Source organism: Cebus imitator, unplaced genomic scaffold (assembly GCF_001604975.1).
Source record: "Cebus imitator isolate Cc_AM_T3 unplaced genomic scaffold, Cebus_imitator-1.0 Scaffold562, whole genome shotgun sequence".
NCBI classification, from domain to species: domain Eukaryota; kingdom Metazoa; phylum Chordata; class Mammalia; order Primates; family Cebidae; genus Cebus; species Cebus imitator.
In genome coordinates, this window is record NW_016107877.1 from 864,745 (window position 1) to 879,049 (window position 14,305).

General features: G+C 36.3%; 1 protein-coding gene across 3 annotated transcripts in view; it reads left to right on the plus strand.

The window, feature by feature from the left end:
- Positions 1-14,305, plus strand: part of IRAK3 (interleukin 1 receptor associated kinase 3) — a 58,730-nt gene that overhangs the window by 25,147 nt on the left and 19,278 nt on the right. For 2 of the 3 annotated variants that reach the window (XM_017515842.2, XM_017515841.2), the window contains exons 6-8: positions 2,842-2,906; positions 11,443-11,557; positions 12,641-12,759. In XM_017515842.2, coding sequence (XP_017371331.1) covers positions 2,842-2,906; positions 11,443-11,557; positions 12,641-12,759 — 299 coding nt within the window. The remainder of the gene's footprint in view (positions 1-2,841; positions 2,907-11,442; positions 11,558-12,640; positions 12,760-14,305) is intronic. The other variant, XM_017515843.2, reaches the window with a different exon arrangement.

Below are 14,305 nucleotides of genomic sequence, written 5' to 3' on the forward strand. Positions count from 1 at the left end.
AAAAAAAAAAAAAAAAAGCTGGATGTGGTGGTACATGCCTGTAGTTCCAGCTACTCAGGAGGCTGAGGTGGGAGGATGCCCTGAACCCAGGAGGTGGAGGTTGCAGTGAGGCAAGATCGCACTTCTGCATTCCAGCCTGGGCAGCACAGTAAGACCCTTTCTCAAAAATAAATAAATAAAGAACTAGACTGGAGGCAGAAAGACCTGGTAGAGGGATATTTCAGATGTGCAAACCAAGAAATGCATAGGATGTAAACCAGTGTTCCCAGCCCAGACTATATATTAGAAGTACATAGGGAGCTTTTTAAAAAAATGGGCCTTTAAAAAAATGAGCTTTTAAAAAAATGGCAGGCACCAGTATTTTTTAAAAGGTCCCAAGGTGGTTCACATGTGTAGCCAGTGATGAGAGCTAATGCTGTTAGCCAGGGCAAAGTCAGTGAGGATGCAGAGGAAGAAGTATGTCTAAGAGACGAGGTGAAGTGGACCACATCTGGTTATCTGCTGGATAGGACTGGGGAAGTGGGAAGAAGGAGGGTTCCAAGGTGATTCCTAGTTTGCAGCTTGCATTCCAGAACCTTTTAAAAAATTGTTTACCTGATTTCTCCATTTCTCCAAATTGCATTTAGTACTACTTACTTGTACATAGACATCTCAAAATTCCTACAAAGATGAGCAGTCTACTAAAGAAACAACCAGCTGGCACAACCATTCAACAAATAGAATGTGGTCACTCTAGAGGTGGCCAAGCTAAAGCCTGTTTCTTAGTGCCCATGTGTCCTTGGTCCCTATTTGTACACTGTCTTATGGTTGAGCCCCAGGGCCCCATCTCCAAAGGGTCTGTCCAGGCCACTTTCCTGGTCTCTCTGCAGCTGCCACCAAGTCACACTCCCTTTTGAGAGTTTTCTTTCCATGAGTCTCAGTGGGGTATTATTGCCTCTAGATCCCCTTCCCTTTCTTTCTTAAAGACAGGTGTTATTTCCCTGATTGTCTGTGACCGCTCCAGTGTGGTTTGGGTTTCCAAGTTGAGCCAGGAAACCCATTCCTATGTGTGGCGACAGCATCAAAGCATTATGTTCTTCACCCACCTCTCTCCCCTCTCTCCAAGGACTAGGCAGCTTTCTTTGAAGACCTCTTATTTGTCTTTGTATCCTAGTGCCTTATTACGGGGCCTGGCCCATAGTAGTTGCTCAGCAAATATTTGCTGGATAAATTGAATGAAGTATACATACCCTTTTCAATAATTTAGTTGCTAGTTATGAGTAAAAATACCTGGGATTACCAAGGTCTGTACAAAATCTTACTATCTCTGCATACATTTTAACTTTCTCTTAGGGCGGTAAATGGAAGTATGGCGGGACTTCTCCCTTCTGCTTTTATCTCTGCCCCCTTTTTAAGCCCAACACCTGTGTACACACACACACACGAACACACACACACACACACACACACACACACACAGGCTTACCAGTAAAAAAAGGAGAACATTTAATTTAGCCTTAGCCACAGAACATTTGTTAAAGACATGCAGTTTTGTGACATTGGTTCATTACCAATTACCTTTCTTAGAGGGACTGAAGTGGGAAATTGTACCGGATTGTGTTAGATCTGTGCTTCTCGAACTGTAATCACCTGGGAATCATCTTACAATGCATTTTCTGATTCAGCAGATTCGATAGGAGCCCTGGATTCATGATTTCTCAGCAGCTCCTAGTGAAGCTGAGGTTTTTTTGTTCATAGGCCACACTTCAAGCAACAGGGTGTTAGAGTGCTATATTAGCATAAACACAAAAAGCAACCCCTTCATTTTTCAGACTAGAAAGCTATGACCTTAGGTTAAGTGACTGACAAAGAGTCACAAAAAGCAAGTCTTAGAGATGGGCCGAAAATCCAACCCACCTAGCTCCTGGAACAATGGTTTTGTAAAACGTAAATTCTGATAAAATGGTCATTGAAAATGTTTTTTAGCCTGATTTTTTGTTTCTGACTTCCTGGCTCAACTTGGAAAATAGTTTCCAAAATTCATGTTGAATTTCCCCCTTTTTATTCCTGAGGGCAGAGCTCAGAAACTCCACTTTCTCTAGCAATTTGCAAATGATAGAATGTTACAACTGGTGAGACCTAGGAACATACTTAATGTAACTCTTTTATTGGTAGAAGTTAGAAACCTGAGATCCAGAGACATGCAATGACCTAAGATGTATGAAGGCATCAAGAATGGTGCCAGGAACAGAGCAGATGCTCTGTACAATGTTATCAAACTAATTTATTCAATTTTATTAATTTATCCAATATTCATGTGTCAGGTTCTGGGCTATCATCTAAAGCTTCCTGGAAGTAAGGAGTCATATTTTTATTTGCTTAGTAAGCCCATCTTTTCAAAATTAATGCAAAGGTAAACTTGAACTGACCTATCCAAATAACCCGTCGTAAACACCAAATTAGCGAAATTTTGCAGCAGAATAGAAATAACACAAATTGGATTCTTTATCAGATCAAGTGGGGAGGTTAAATGTTATGGGACTGTCTTTGAATACATAGAATGTTTTTGAATCTGTGTAAATGTGTGCAAAACATGATGAACGAGTTTAGCAAGGTGATCCATTGCATGAAAAACTTTTAATTCAAGAACAGTGGTTCTAGATTTTTTGGGGGGCTAACGGACTTTTGAAAATCTGATGAAAGCTAAAGATGCTCTCCCCAGAAAAGTGTTTATATGCATTTACACCAAAAAGTTCATCTAATTTAGGGAGACTATAGACCCCTCTAGTTAGGAATAGGGTTAAGAATCCCAGAGACGGAGATCCTTTTTTTAATTTTCTTGTTGTCTTTCTGTATATTTAGGAGAAAAAAATGCAATGTAAGAAGCATTGGAAGAGGTTTTTATCTGAGCTTGAAGTTTTACTGCTGTGAGTATGTTTTCTCTGGAATTTCCTCTTCCTCGTGCCTGGGTTTCATCTCTGTTCATCTTTGATTTTACAGCACAGTGATTGGCATGACATGTAATAAATCTGGGTCGGATGTTAGAACTTTGGATAAATTTTTACATCTGTTTTAGTATATTCCTTAAAGTACATTTTAAAATAGATCATTTACATTATTCACTCGAACATATTTTAAGAGGAAACTGTCACAAGGAAGTGGGTTAAATCATGTGTGACTAACATGGCTGAATAGTAATTCTTAGAGCATTAGAATGGTCTGTATTTCACCATTTCCACTCTTCCTTAGAGACATTCCAGTCTAGAAGCTGTTTCATCAGTATAACTCTATTTAGGAAGAGAGTTTTAGACAAAGAAATCAAGCGCTTTTGCTGTGCATATTATTTTCTGGAAATTCACTCATAAGTTTGAGAGTCTTTGGAGACAAATTGAAATGACTTCATTTTCATATATAGTCCTATCTGCAGCTGTGCAGCCTTTCTCGTCAAAGGCCTCTAACCCTGTAGAGTTCACTTGTCACCCTTTACAAATAGGAAACATCCTTTTCAGATATTTTCTTAACCAAGATGTGAAGTGGGGAGGCAGAGAGGAAGGTGAAGAAATAAGGCATTATACTCAATCCATTTTCTTTTATACTGAAGACCAGAAATCAAAATAGTAGAAGCTAATCATAAAAGCCTACATATCACTTAGTCAATAAAAAATGAAATCTAAAATTGTAGGAGTAAAAAGTTTTTACATGTTGGGAGGCTGAGGCAGGAGAATTGCTTGAACCCAGGAGGTGGAGGTTGCGGTGGGCCGAGATCGCGCCATTGCACTCCAGCCTGGGTAACAAGAGCGAAACTCTGTCTCAAAAAAAAAAAAAAAAAGGTTTTACATGTAAGTTTTATTTATTTGCTTATGAAAGTAAGATTCAAACATTGCAAAATTTCAAAAGTGCAAAAGGATAGACCAAGAAAAGATTTTCTCCCACGATTATCATCCAGCCACCCAGCTGATCTTTCCAAAGCAACAGTATTATCAGTTTCTTGTATATATTTCCAGAGATATTTTATGTGTAGGCAAATACATATTTTGTTTTCTCATTTTACTCCTTTAACACAACAGGTAGCATGAACACATTGTTCACGTTATAGTTTATGGGGCCCATTCCCCTGTTGATGGTTTCTTAGATTTGTTTTAATATTTTATTATTTGAAGATAATACTGCAACAAGAAAGTCTTGTATATATGTTATTTTATACTTGAGTGTATCTGTAAAATAAATATCATAAATAAAATTATAGTATCAAAAGGTTATGTGCATTTTATTGTACCAAATTGTCCTCCAATGTAAGTCATACCAATTTACTTTCAAAGCAATCATATATGAGTTCCTGGTTTCCCATTGTTGCCAACCTAGTATTTATTCTTACCTCTAATTTTTGCCAATCTGATAGGTGGAAATAGTTTATCAGTGTGGCTTTTGAAAAAATATCTAATTGACAAATATAAATTGTATATATTAATGTGTACAATGTGATGATTTGATATATAGTATATACACATTGTCTAATGATTACCACAATCAAATTAATTAATACATCCATCACCACCCGTGCTGTACTTTAGATCCCCAGAACGTGTTCATTGTGCAATGGAAAATTTGTCTGCTTTGACCAACATCTCTCTATTTCCCCCGCCCCACCCCCCCCCCACCGGCAGCCCTTAGTAACCATTGTTCTACTCTCTGCTTCTCTATGTTTGACCATTTTAGATTCCACACGTAAGTGAGATCATGCAGTATTTGTCTTCTGTGTCTGGCTTATTTCACTTAGCATAATGTCCTCCAGGTTCATCCATGTTGTTGGAAATGGCAGGATTTTATTCTTTTTATGGCTGAATAATATTTGTGTATATGTGCGTACACGTACGTGTATCACACTTGCTTTATTCTTTATCCATTCATCTGTCAATGGACACTTAAGTTGTGTCTATGTCTTGGCTACTGTGAATAATGTTGCATTAAATATGAAAGTGCAGATATCTCTTTGAGATACTGATTTTATTTCTTTTACATACTTACCCTGATATGATTTGGCTTTGTGTCCCCACCCAAATCTCATCTTAAATATACTCCCATAGTTCTCATGTGTTATGGGAGGGACTTTGTGGGAGATAATTGAGTCATGGGGGCAGTTTCTTCCATACTGTTCTTGTGATACTAAGTCTTACGAAATCCGATGGTTTTTAAAAGGGGAGTTAACCCGCAGATGCTCTATTCTTTTGTCTACTGTCTTGTGAGATGTGTTTTTTGCCTTCCACCATGATTGTGGGGCATCCCCAGCCATATGGAGCTATAAATCCATTCAACCTCTTATAAATTTCCCAGTCTCAGGTATGTCTTTAACAGCAGCATGAAAATGGACTAATCCATACCCAGAAGTGGGATTGTTGGATCATATGGTAGTTGCATTTTTAGTTTTTTAAGGAACCTCCATTATAGCTGTACCACTTTATATTCCCACCAACGGCAGACAAGCACCTCTTTTTCTCCATACCCTCGCCAACTCTTGTATCACTTGTCTTTTTGATAACAGCCATTCTAACAAGTGTGAGGTGATATCTCACTGTGGTTTTGACTTGCATTTTTCTGATGATTAGTGATATTGAGCATCTTTTCATATATTTTTTAGTCGTTGGTATGTCTTCTTTGAAAAACTATCTCTTTGGGTCATTTGCCCATTTTTATCAGGTTATTTGCTTTTTTTTTTTTTTTTTTTNTTTTTTGCTATTAAGTTGTATGAGTTCCGTATATATTTTGTATATTAACCCCTTATTAGATATATGGTTTGCAAATATTTTTCCCTGTCCATAGGTTGCCTTTTCATTTTGTTGGTTGTTTCCTTTGCTGTGCAGAAGCTTTTTAGTTTGATGTAGTTCCACTTGTTTATTTTTGCTTTTGTTGCCTATGCTTTTGGTGTCATAGCCAAAAAATTATTGCCAAGACCAATGTCAAAGAAAATTTTCCCTATGTTTTCTTCTAGATTTGTATGGTTTCAGATCTTACATTTAAGTCTTTAATCCATTTTGAGTTAATTTTTGTATATGATATAAGACAAAGGTCCAATTTTATATTGTTTTCCCAACACCATTTATTGAAGATACTTTTCTTTTTCCATTGTATATTCTTGGTGCCCTTTTCAAAGATTAGCTGATGATACATATGTAGGTTTATTTCTGTGTGTTTTTTTTTTAATTCTATTCCATGGGTCAGAGTCTGTTTTTATGCCAGTGCCATACTGTTTTGATTAGTGTAGCTTTATAATATAGTTTGAAATTAGGAAGTGAATGCATCTGGCTTTGTTCTTCTTTCCTAAACTGACTTTTACTGTTTTGAGTCTTTTGTGGTTCTATATAACTTTTAGCATTTTTTTCTTCTATTTCTGTGAAAAAAGTCATTGGAATTTTGATATAAATTGCACTGAATGTGTAGATCACTTTGAGTAGTATGGACATTTTAACAATATTAATTCTTCCAATTCGTGTATGTAATGTTTTTTGAAATGGAAGATTAATATGTATGTAAGATATCTTTCCATTTATTTATGTCTTCTTCAGTTTCTTGCATCAGTGTCTTATAGTTTGCTAGTGCACAGAACTTTCACCTCCTTGGTTAAATTTATTCCTAAGAGTTTTGTTCTTTTTAATGTTGTTGTAAATAAGATCATTTTCTTAATTTACTTTTCAGGTTGTTCATTGTTAGCCTATAGACACATAATTGATTTTTATATGTTGATTTTGTATTATGCAACTATTCTGAATTTGTTTATTAGTTCTAACAGTTTTTTTGGTGGAGTCTTTTGGGTTTTCATCATGTCATCTGCAGACAGAGCCAATTTAAATTCCATCTTTCCAATTAGGGTGCCTTTTATTTCTTTTTATTGCCTAATTGCTCTGGCTGGGACTTCCAGCTCTATGTTGAATAGAAATGTCAAGAGTGGGCACCCTTGTCTTTTTTCTGATCTTAGAGGAAAAGCATTCAGCTTTTCACTGTTAGGTATAATGTTACCTGTGGGTTTGTCATATATGGCATTTATTATGTTGAGATACATTCCTTCTATACCTAATTTGTTCAGAGTTTTTATTATGAAAGGTGTTGCATTTTATCAAATGCTTTTGCATTTGTTGAGATGATTATACGATTTTTATCCATCAGTCTTAATATGGTGTATCATTATAGATTTGTACCTGTTGAACCATCCTTGCTTCTCAAGGGAGAAGTCCTGTTTGACTATGGAATATCATCCTATTAATGTTCTGTTGAAGACTGGGCACAGTGGCTCACACTTGTAATCCCAGCACTTTGGGGGGTGAGGGAGGGCAGATCACCTGAGGTCGGGAGTTCAAGACCAGTCTGGTCAACATGATGAAACCCCATCTGTAACTAAATATGTAAAAATTAGCTAAGTGTGGTGGCACACACTGGTAATCCCAGCTACTAGAGAAGCCGAGGCACACGAATTGCTTGTACCTGGGAGGCAGAGGTTGCAATGAGCTGAGATCACTGCACTCCAGCCTGGGTGACAGAGCAAGACTCGATCTCCAAAAACAAACAAATAAAAAATGTTCTGTTGAATTTGCCTTGCTAGTATTTTGTTGAGGATTTTTGTGTCTATGGTCATCAGGGATATTGGCCTATAACTTTTTCTCATTGTGTCTTATCTGGCTTTGATATGAGGTAATGCTGGCCTAATAAAATAAGTTCAACAGTGTTCCCTCCTCTTTAATTTTGTAAAAGAGTTTAACAAGGATTAGTATTAATTCTTTTTAAAATGCTTGCTAGAGGTTACTCAGAAGCTCTATGAACTGGACTTTTTCTTTGTTGGAAGGTTTTTGATTATTGAATCAATCTCCTTAATTGTTAATAGTCTGTTTAGGTTTTCTGTTTCTTCATGATTCAGTCTTAGTGGTTTGTATGTTTCTAGGAATTGATCCATTTCTTCTAAGTTTTCCAGAGCATTGGCATACAATAGTTCGTAATAGTCTCTTGTGATCTGTTGTGTTTCTGTAGTATCAGTTGTAGTGTCTCCTTTTTCATTTACATTTAATTTGTGGCCTCTCAACAAAACAAGTCTCATAATATCAATTTTTCTGAGCAATATTAGTAATCCTTTTATACATTTAAGAGATATATTTTATTTCCTATGAAGTATCTGATGAGATATATTTTATTTTCTATGAAGTATCTGATAATATTCCTTACCTATTTTTAAAAATTAGGCTGTTGGTCTTTTTCTTAATGGTTTGAAGGAACATTTTATAATTCCCATTAGAAAATCTGCCTGTTTTTATGTTATGAGATACAAATAATTTTTTACCATACTGTCACTTCGTCTTTGCTTATTACAGTTTTGACATATAGAAATGGTTTTACTATAGTTAAGTTTATCAAAGTTTATCAATGTTAAAGGTAATGTAAACATTACATTTAATGGCCAAAACTGTGATAATTTTTGCACCAACCTAATAAAGTAATTCTTCCATTTTTTCTCAATAGTTTCATGGTTTCATTTTTTTACATTTATTTATCTGATCCATTTGTTTATCTGATGAGGTATTTTCTATGAACCACAACAACAACTTGTCTGGGCTTAAAAAATTCTATTGGCATTTTTAATGGAATTTTAATAACTTTATAGATTAATCTAGAGAGAATTAACAATTTTATAATTTTGACTATTCCTGAGGTACCATTATTTATTTTACTACTGTTTATTTTGTGTTAGGCACTATTTCAAGTGCTTTATGTGTGTTAATTCATTAATCGTCATGACCATCCAGTGAGATAAATTCTTCTAATTCTTCTATTATCTCCATTTTGCAGAAGAGGAAACTGAGATAGATCCTACTTTTCCCAGAAGATGCAAGTTATTTTCTAAATTATCTTCTCAGATATGACTGAGGCAGATGCAGCTTTTTCCTCTTAGAATGTACTATCAGAAATGGGATTGAGAGAGAAGTCCCTAAGTAAACAGACAATTTCAATAGACTAATTAAATGATAAGATGAGGAAACACAGGGCACAGAGGAGGAAATGATAACTTGGGGGATGGGCAGCGGAATGGGTTTCTTGGTAGAAGGAATATCTAAGCTGAGACCTGAAGGATAAGGTTTCTTTAGTTTAATGTTAAGGGAATTACCTTAAACAGAATTGTAAACTCCATAGACTGTGCCTTCTGATTCCTTTTTTCCCTTCTTTCTCAAGGGAAAGGGGAAAAGCTAATAATTTTTGAGGACCTGGTTTTTGGCTTAACCTTTTATTTAATTTTCCTTTTTTTTTTTCTGAGTGTACTAAAAGACCTACAACAGGAATTTAATTTTCTGAAGAACTTTGGAAATAGATAGTTTTAATTACTGATTACAGTTAAAGGAACAGGCTCGGCACGATTAAATAACTTGCCCAAGTTAACACAGCCAGTAAAACGACCAGAGAATCTAAGCCAGGTTAGTCGTTCACGTCTGTTTACTCTACCACACCATGGGGCTTGCATCATTTTGTCTGCACAAGGCACTCAGAATGTTTGCTGAACTGATTTTAGAAGGTATCAGATCTGCTAACCTTCTGATGTATATAATCTAAAACCCTACTAATTTAAAAATTTGTAGTGAAAGGCTGGGTGGCATGAGTCCATAGACACAAAACCAGCAAACTTTCCCCAGGTTATCTCCATGTTCCATACCTTAGTAACCTTTAAAGTATCTGTTTTTGTGCTTGATCAGTAATACTTAAAAATCAGCACATGGTCTTTTCTCCTCTCTGAGCAAGCAGCACCAGGCCATGGCTGTACCTATCTGATGTCCACTATCTACCGCCTTCCAAAAGATTCATCTCTCTGAATTATTTTAAGTTGCGGAGAACCAGCCAGGTGTACACAGCTGTTAAATACACTAACTCAACTTCCTTCCAATCCATTGCTTTTCATTTTATAGATATGGTCAGAATCATAATAGGTGTAGTGATCTTGTTTCACTAAAGACTTTGATATATTTAAAAATAAAATCTTCTCTCTGTGTGTATACATATATGTACACACACACACACACACACACACACACACACACGCTTCCTTCCTTAAAGTAAAAGGAATAAAAGGAAACAGAACGCTCCCATCCCCACCACATACAAACAATATATATATATATGAGAGTGTGTATGTTTATAGGAAAATTTTTCTACTGCAGAAAGTAATAACAGGCTTTTATAAATAGAATATTTTCTACAGATTTATTTTAATATCCCCAAGCCTGCCCAGAACATAGTAGGTATTCCATAAATAATTTTGAATTAAATTGAGTTCATGGTATGTATGAATTTCACGTTTTATATTTCATAGTTGTTACCTGGGTTCATAGTGATGGCACACACAATCGAGGAATTGAGTTTTTGTTAATAAGCTAATAAATGATTATTGGGAAAAAAAGCCTGAGAAATGTGTACTACACTGACATAGAAATCTGTGATTTAAAATCAATGATATGTTCTCAACATCAAACATTACTAGTCATATGGATTTAGACAATAATGCAAGCTTTGCGAAGACACTGATGTCTTTTTTCAGTGATGTTACTGGTACCTAAAACAGTACCTGACATAGTAGTGCAAAATAAAGGGATGAATGAAAATGGTCTTTATTCTTATGTTTTGGTGACTTTAACTTATATATTCAAATAAATCAAATGAACAATTTTAGTTGCACTGTTTTTACTTAATAAATAAGTCATGTTGTCTTTCATATTGATAAAATATGTTGATATTGAATAGTGTTGTTGATCTTTTATAAAGTTTCCAATATCACAAATCTTTAAAAATCTTTATTTTCTGAAATTTTCTGCCTTATATTTGGATATTTTATTTATATTTACATGATTACAGTCTATCAAAAAGAGTAACTGGTATTTGCTAGAACTTTTTTTTTTTTTTTTTTTTTTCTTGGAGGCCTATCGTCTTTATATAAATCCCCACAAGATAAAAAGCAGACTTTTGAGGCATTTGATAAGCTCTCTTACAAACTATGTTATTGCCCAGGCTGGAGTGCAGTGGTGTGACCATGGCTCACTGCAACCTCCACCTCCCAGTTCAAGTGATTCTCCTGCCTCAGCCTCCAGAGTAGCTGGGATAACCAGGCGCTCGCCACCATGCCCAGCTAACTTTTGTATCTTTAGTAGAAACGGGGTTTCATCATGTTGGCCAGGCTGGTCTCAAACTCCTGACCTCAAGTGATCCGCCAGCCTCAGCCTCCCAAAGTGCTGGGCTCACAGGCGTGAGCCACTGTGCCTAGCCATCAGAACTCTGGACCAATTTGGAAAGCAAATCTGTGTCCTATGTCCAGTGTGTCCAGCCGAATTTATATTCTGCTTTAGGCCTATTCCCCACACCACCTTACTACCCCCACACGAGAGTGTTGTTCATTTCCTATCTGAATAAGCAATTTGACAGCTTTAAACCATTTTTTGTTTCAAGGTTTCACCATCCAAACATACTAGAGTTGGCCGCATATTTTACAGAGACCGAGAAGTTCTGTCTGGTTTATCCATACATGAGAAATGGAACACTTTTTGACAGATTGCAGTGTATAGTAAGTTCTATCTATTATTCTGTCTGATCCTCTGACCCCCTGAAGCCCTGCGGGAGCTGCTGAAACCTTCTGGGAGAGCTGGGAGGCAAGATGTGTTTGCATGAGGGGAAAGCCTAGGATGGGTTTCCCAAGGAAGCAGTACTTCTTGGATTAATTTCTTACTTTTAGAAGACTGAATAAATACCTGAGTTAAAGTGTTTTGTGCAACCATGTTGAGTTTTTACTCATTATACAGTAAAAACCCAGCATCTTTTAGCAACTATGTTATATTATATTAGATTCTGTACCTCCAATGAGTTGGCATCAACTGCTGTTATTCCTTAGATAATTTTAATTTATATAACTTTATACAAAATATCCTTTAATACAAAGGATAGCCATAACAGTGACACAGACCCTAAAGAGGTAGGCTGGACAGCACAGCAAGATCTCGTCTCTACTAAAAAAAAAAAAATAAGTAAATTGCTGGGCATGGTGGCACATGCCTGTCCCAGCTACTTGAGAGGTGGAGGCAGGAGGATTGCTTGAACCCAGGGAGATGGAGGCGGTCATGAGCTATGATTGTGCCACTGTACTCCAGCCTGGGTGACACAAAGTGAGACCTTGTCTGAAAAAAAAGAGAGAGGTGGGGAGAGAGATTGAGAAGGGAGTTGAATAAATGCCATGATCCCTCATAAGTTGTTTTTGAAGGTTAATTTTAAAAATTGATTCCAAATGGTTAAGTTTTAGTTAGGATGAGAATAAAAGCAGATTATCTCGATTATTCACAATATCATACCACAAGTAATTTAAAAATCTTAATGAACTTTTAAGCAGTGTTACCTTACTAGCTCTGTTTTGATTAAGCTAATATTAAGAAGTATTGAGTATTTTCATTGTCTATAAAGAGGCCTAGAACTGTCATCAGTAGCAGAAGGAAACCCATCTGGAATTAAACATGGGTTTTGGAAAAAACAAACGCTGATTCGTCCATCTGATCCGAGCTTGCTGTCTGCTTCTATTCTGGCGTATGTCTGCATATGAATACATAGGTAGTTTTTTACTCAGAAAGTGCAACCAAACCGATCGCTGTTGTCGTTTTAGGGTGGTACGGCCCCACTCCCTTGGCACATTCGAATCAGCATATTAATTGGAATATCCAAAGCCATTCACTACCTGCACAACATTCAACCATGCTCGGTCATCTGTGGCAGTATATCAAGGTAAATGATTCCAGAGCTTTAAGTTATACCTGAAAGCTTATTTTATCCTCACACGTAAGTCATACTTCACACTATTGTCTGTTGTAGTTCTCCTGGTGTGTATGTGTGTGTGTTAAGAACCCTCATCTAGGCATTTAAAAATCTTACATTTTTATTAATGAAAATGTGTCTACCAAATTTAAAAAGCTGTATGTATGTTGCCAAAAGGAGACTTTACATTATTTTAGGGAATAACTAATGAACGATGTAAGATAGACAGTTCTCTGTACAGATGGTCCCAATTTATGATGATTCAACTAAATGTTGTTTGTTTGTTTGTTTGTTTTTTTGACTTTACAATGGCACAAAAGTGATAGGTATTAAGTAGAAATCAAACTTTGAGTATCCCCATGTAGTCATTCTGTTTTTCACTTTCAGTACAGTATGCGATAAATTGCATGAGGTACTCAACACTTTATTATAAAATAGCCTTTGCACTAGATGATTTTGCCTAACTGTAGGCTAATATGAGTGTTCTGAGCACATTTAATGTAGGCTGGGCTAAGCTAGGATGTTTGGTAGGTTAGGTGTATTAAATGCATTTTCAACTTACCATGGGTTTGTCAGGATGTAACCTCATAAGTTGAGAAGCATGTGTATTTTAGTAATTATTAATGGCACTTTGTGAAATGAACCTGTATTTATCTCACTTTCTTTTATAACTGAAGTTTAAAGAAAAATTAAGCAACTTAGGGATTCCTAGCAAGCTGACAGTAGTAAATAACGATGAGAATTCTTTGTCCTTGAGTCTCTAGTGCCTTGCTCATACTACTGAGCCTGCTGCCTTATAACTTTATATGTTAACCTATGACAAGCTGAGCAGCAACCCCAGTGTTCGTTTTGAGACATGAGAGAATTAGAAGCAACATCTCCCATATTTCTTCTTCTAGACATAAAGAATCATTCACACAGAGTAGATACCCTTGTTGCAAACCCCTGTGGTGAATTTTTTTCTATTTGCCCTTTATCTTGAACCTGTCTAAAAGTACATGAATACACCTTTGCTGAATATCAAGGAAGACTGAATTTAAAAGGTTGCTGCTGCTTCTGAACCATTTCCCAGTGTCTTGAAAAAAACAAAAAAACAAAAAAAAACTTGTAGTATGCTTTTGACTTGGCAGAAGAGGAGCTGATAGCTTACTTGTTTGTTTTTCTGATAAAATAAACTTCATATGAAAAGACTGTAGGTTTTACTTAGTTCTAATGGGGCTTCTCTCATTAGAGAGTTCCAAGCCAAGTCTTAGAAAAAGTGGGTCATGGCAGTGGACTGATTGAAAGAAGGGGAGAGAATATTCCTGGTGGAGGCAATAATGTATTCAAGGGAACAGAGTAAAGAATTGTCAAGTATATAGCAAAAGCAAGAGAAGTCAGTTGGTTGGAAAAGAAAGGACAAGGTTGGAAAATAAGGTGAGGCGATGCTAGAGAAGAATAAGGACTGTGGTGAGTAGGGGCTGGAATGGAGCCTGGGATGCTGATGAGGCTGAAGAAATAGGTTTGACCAGCTGGG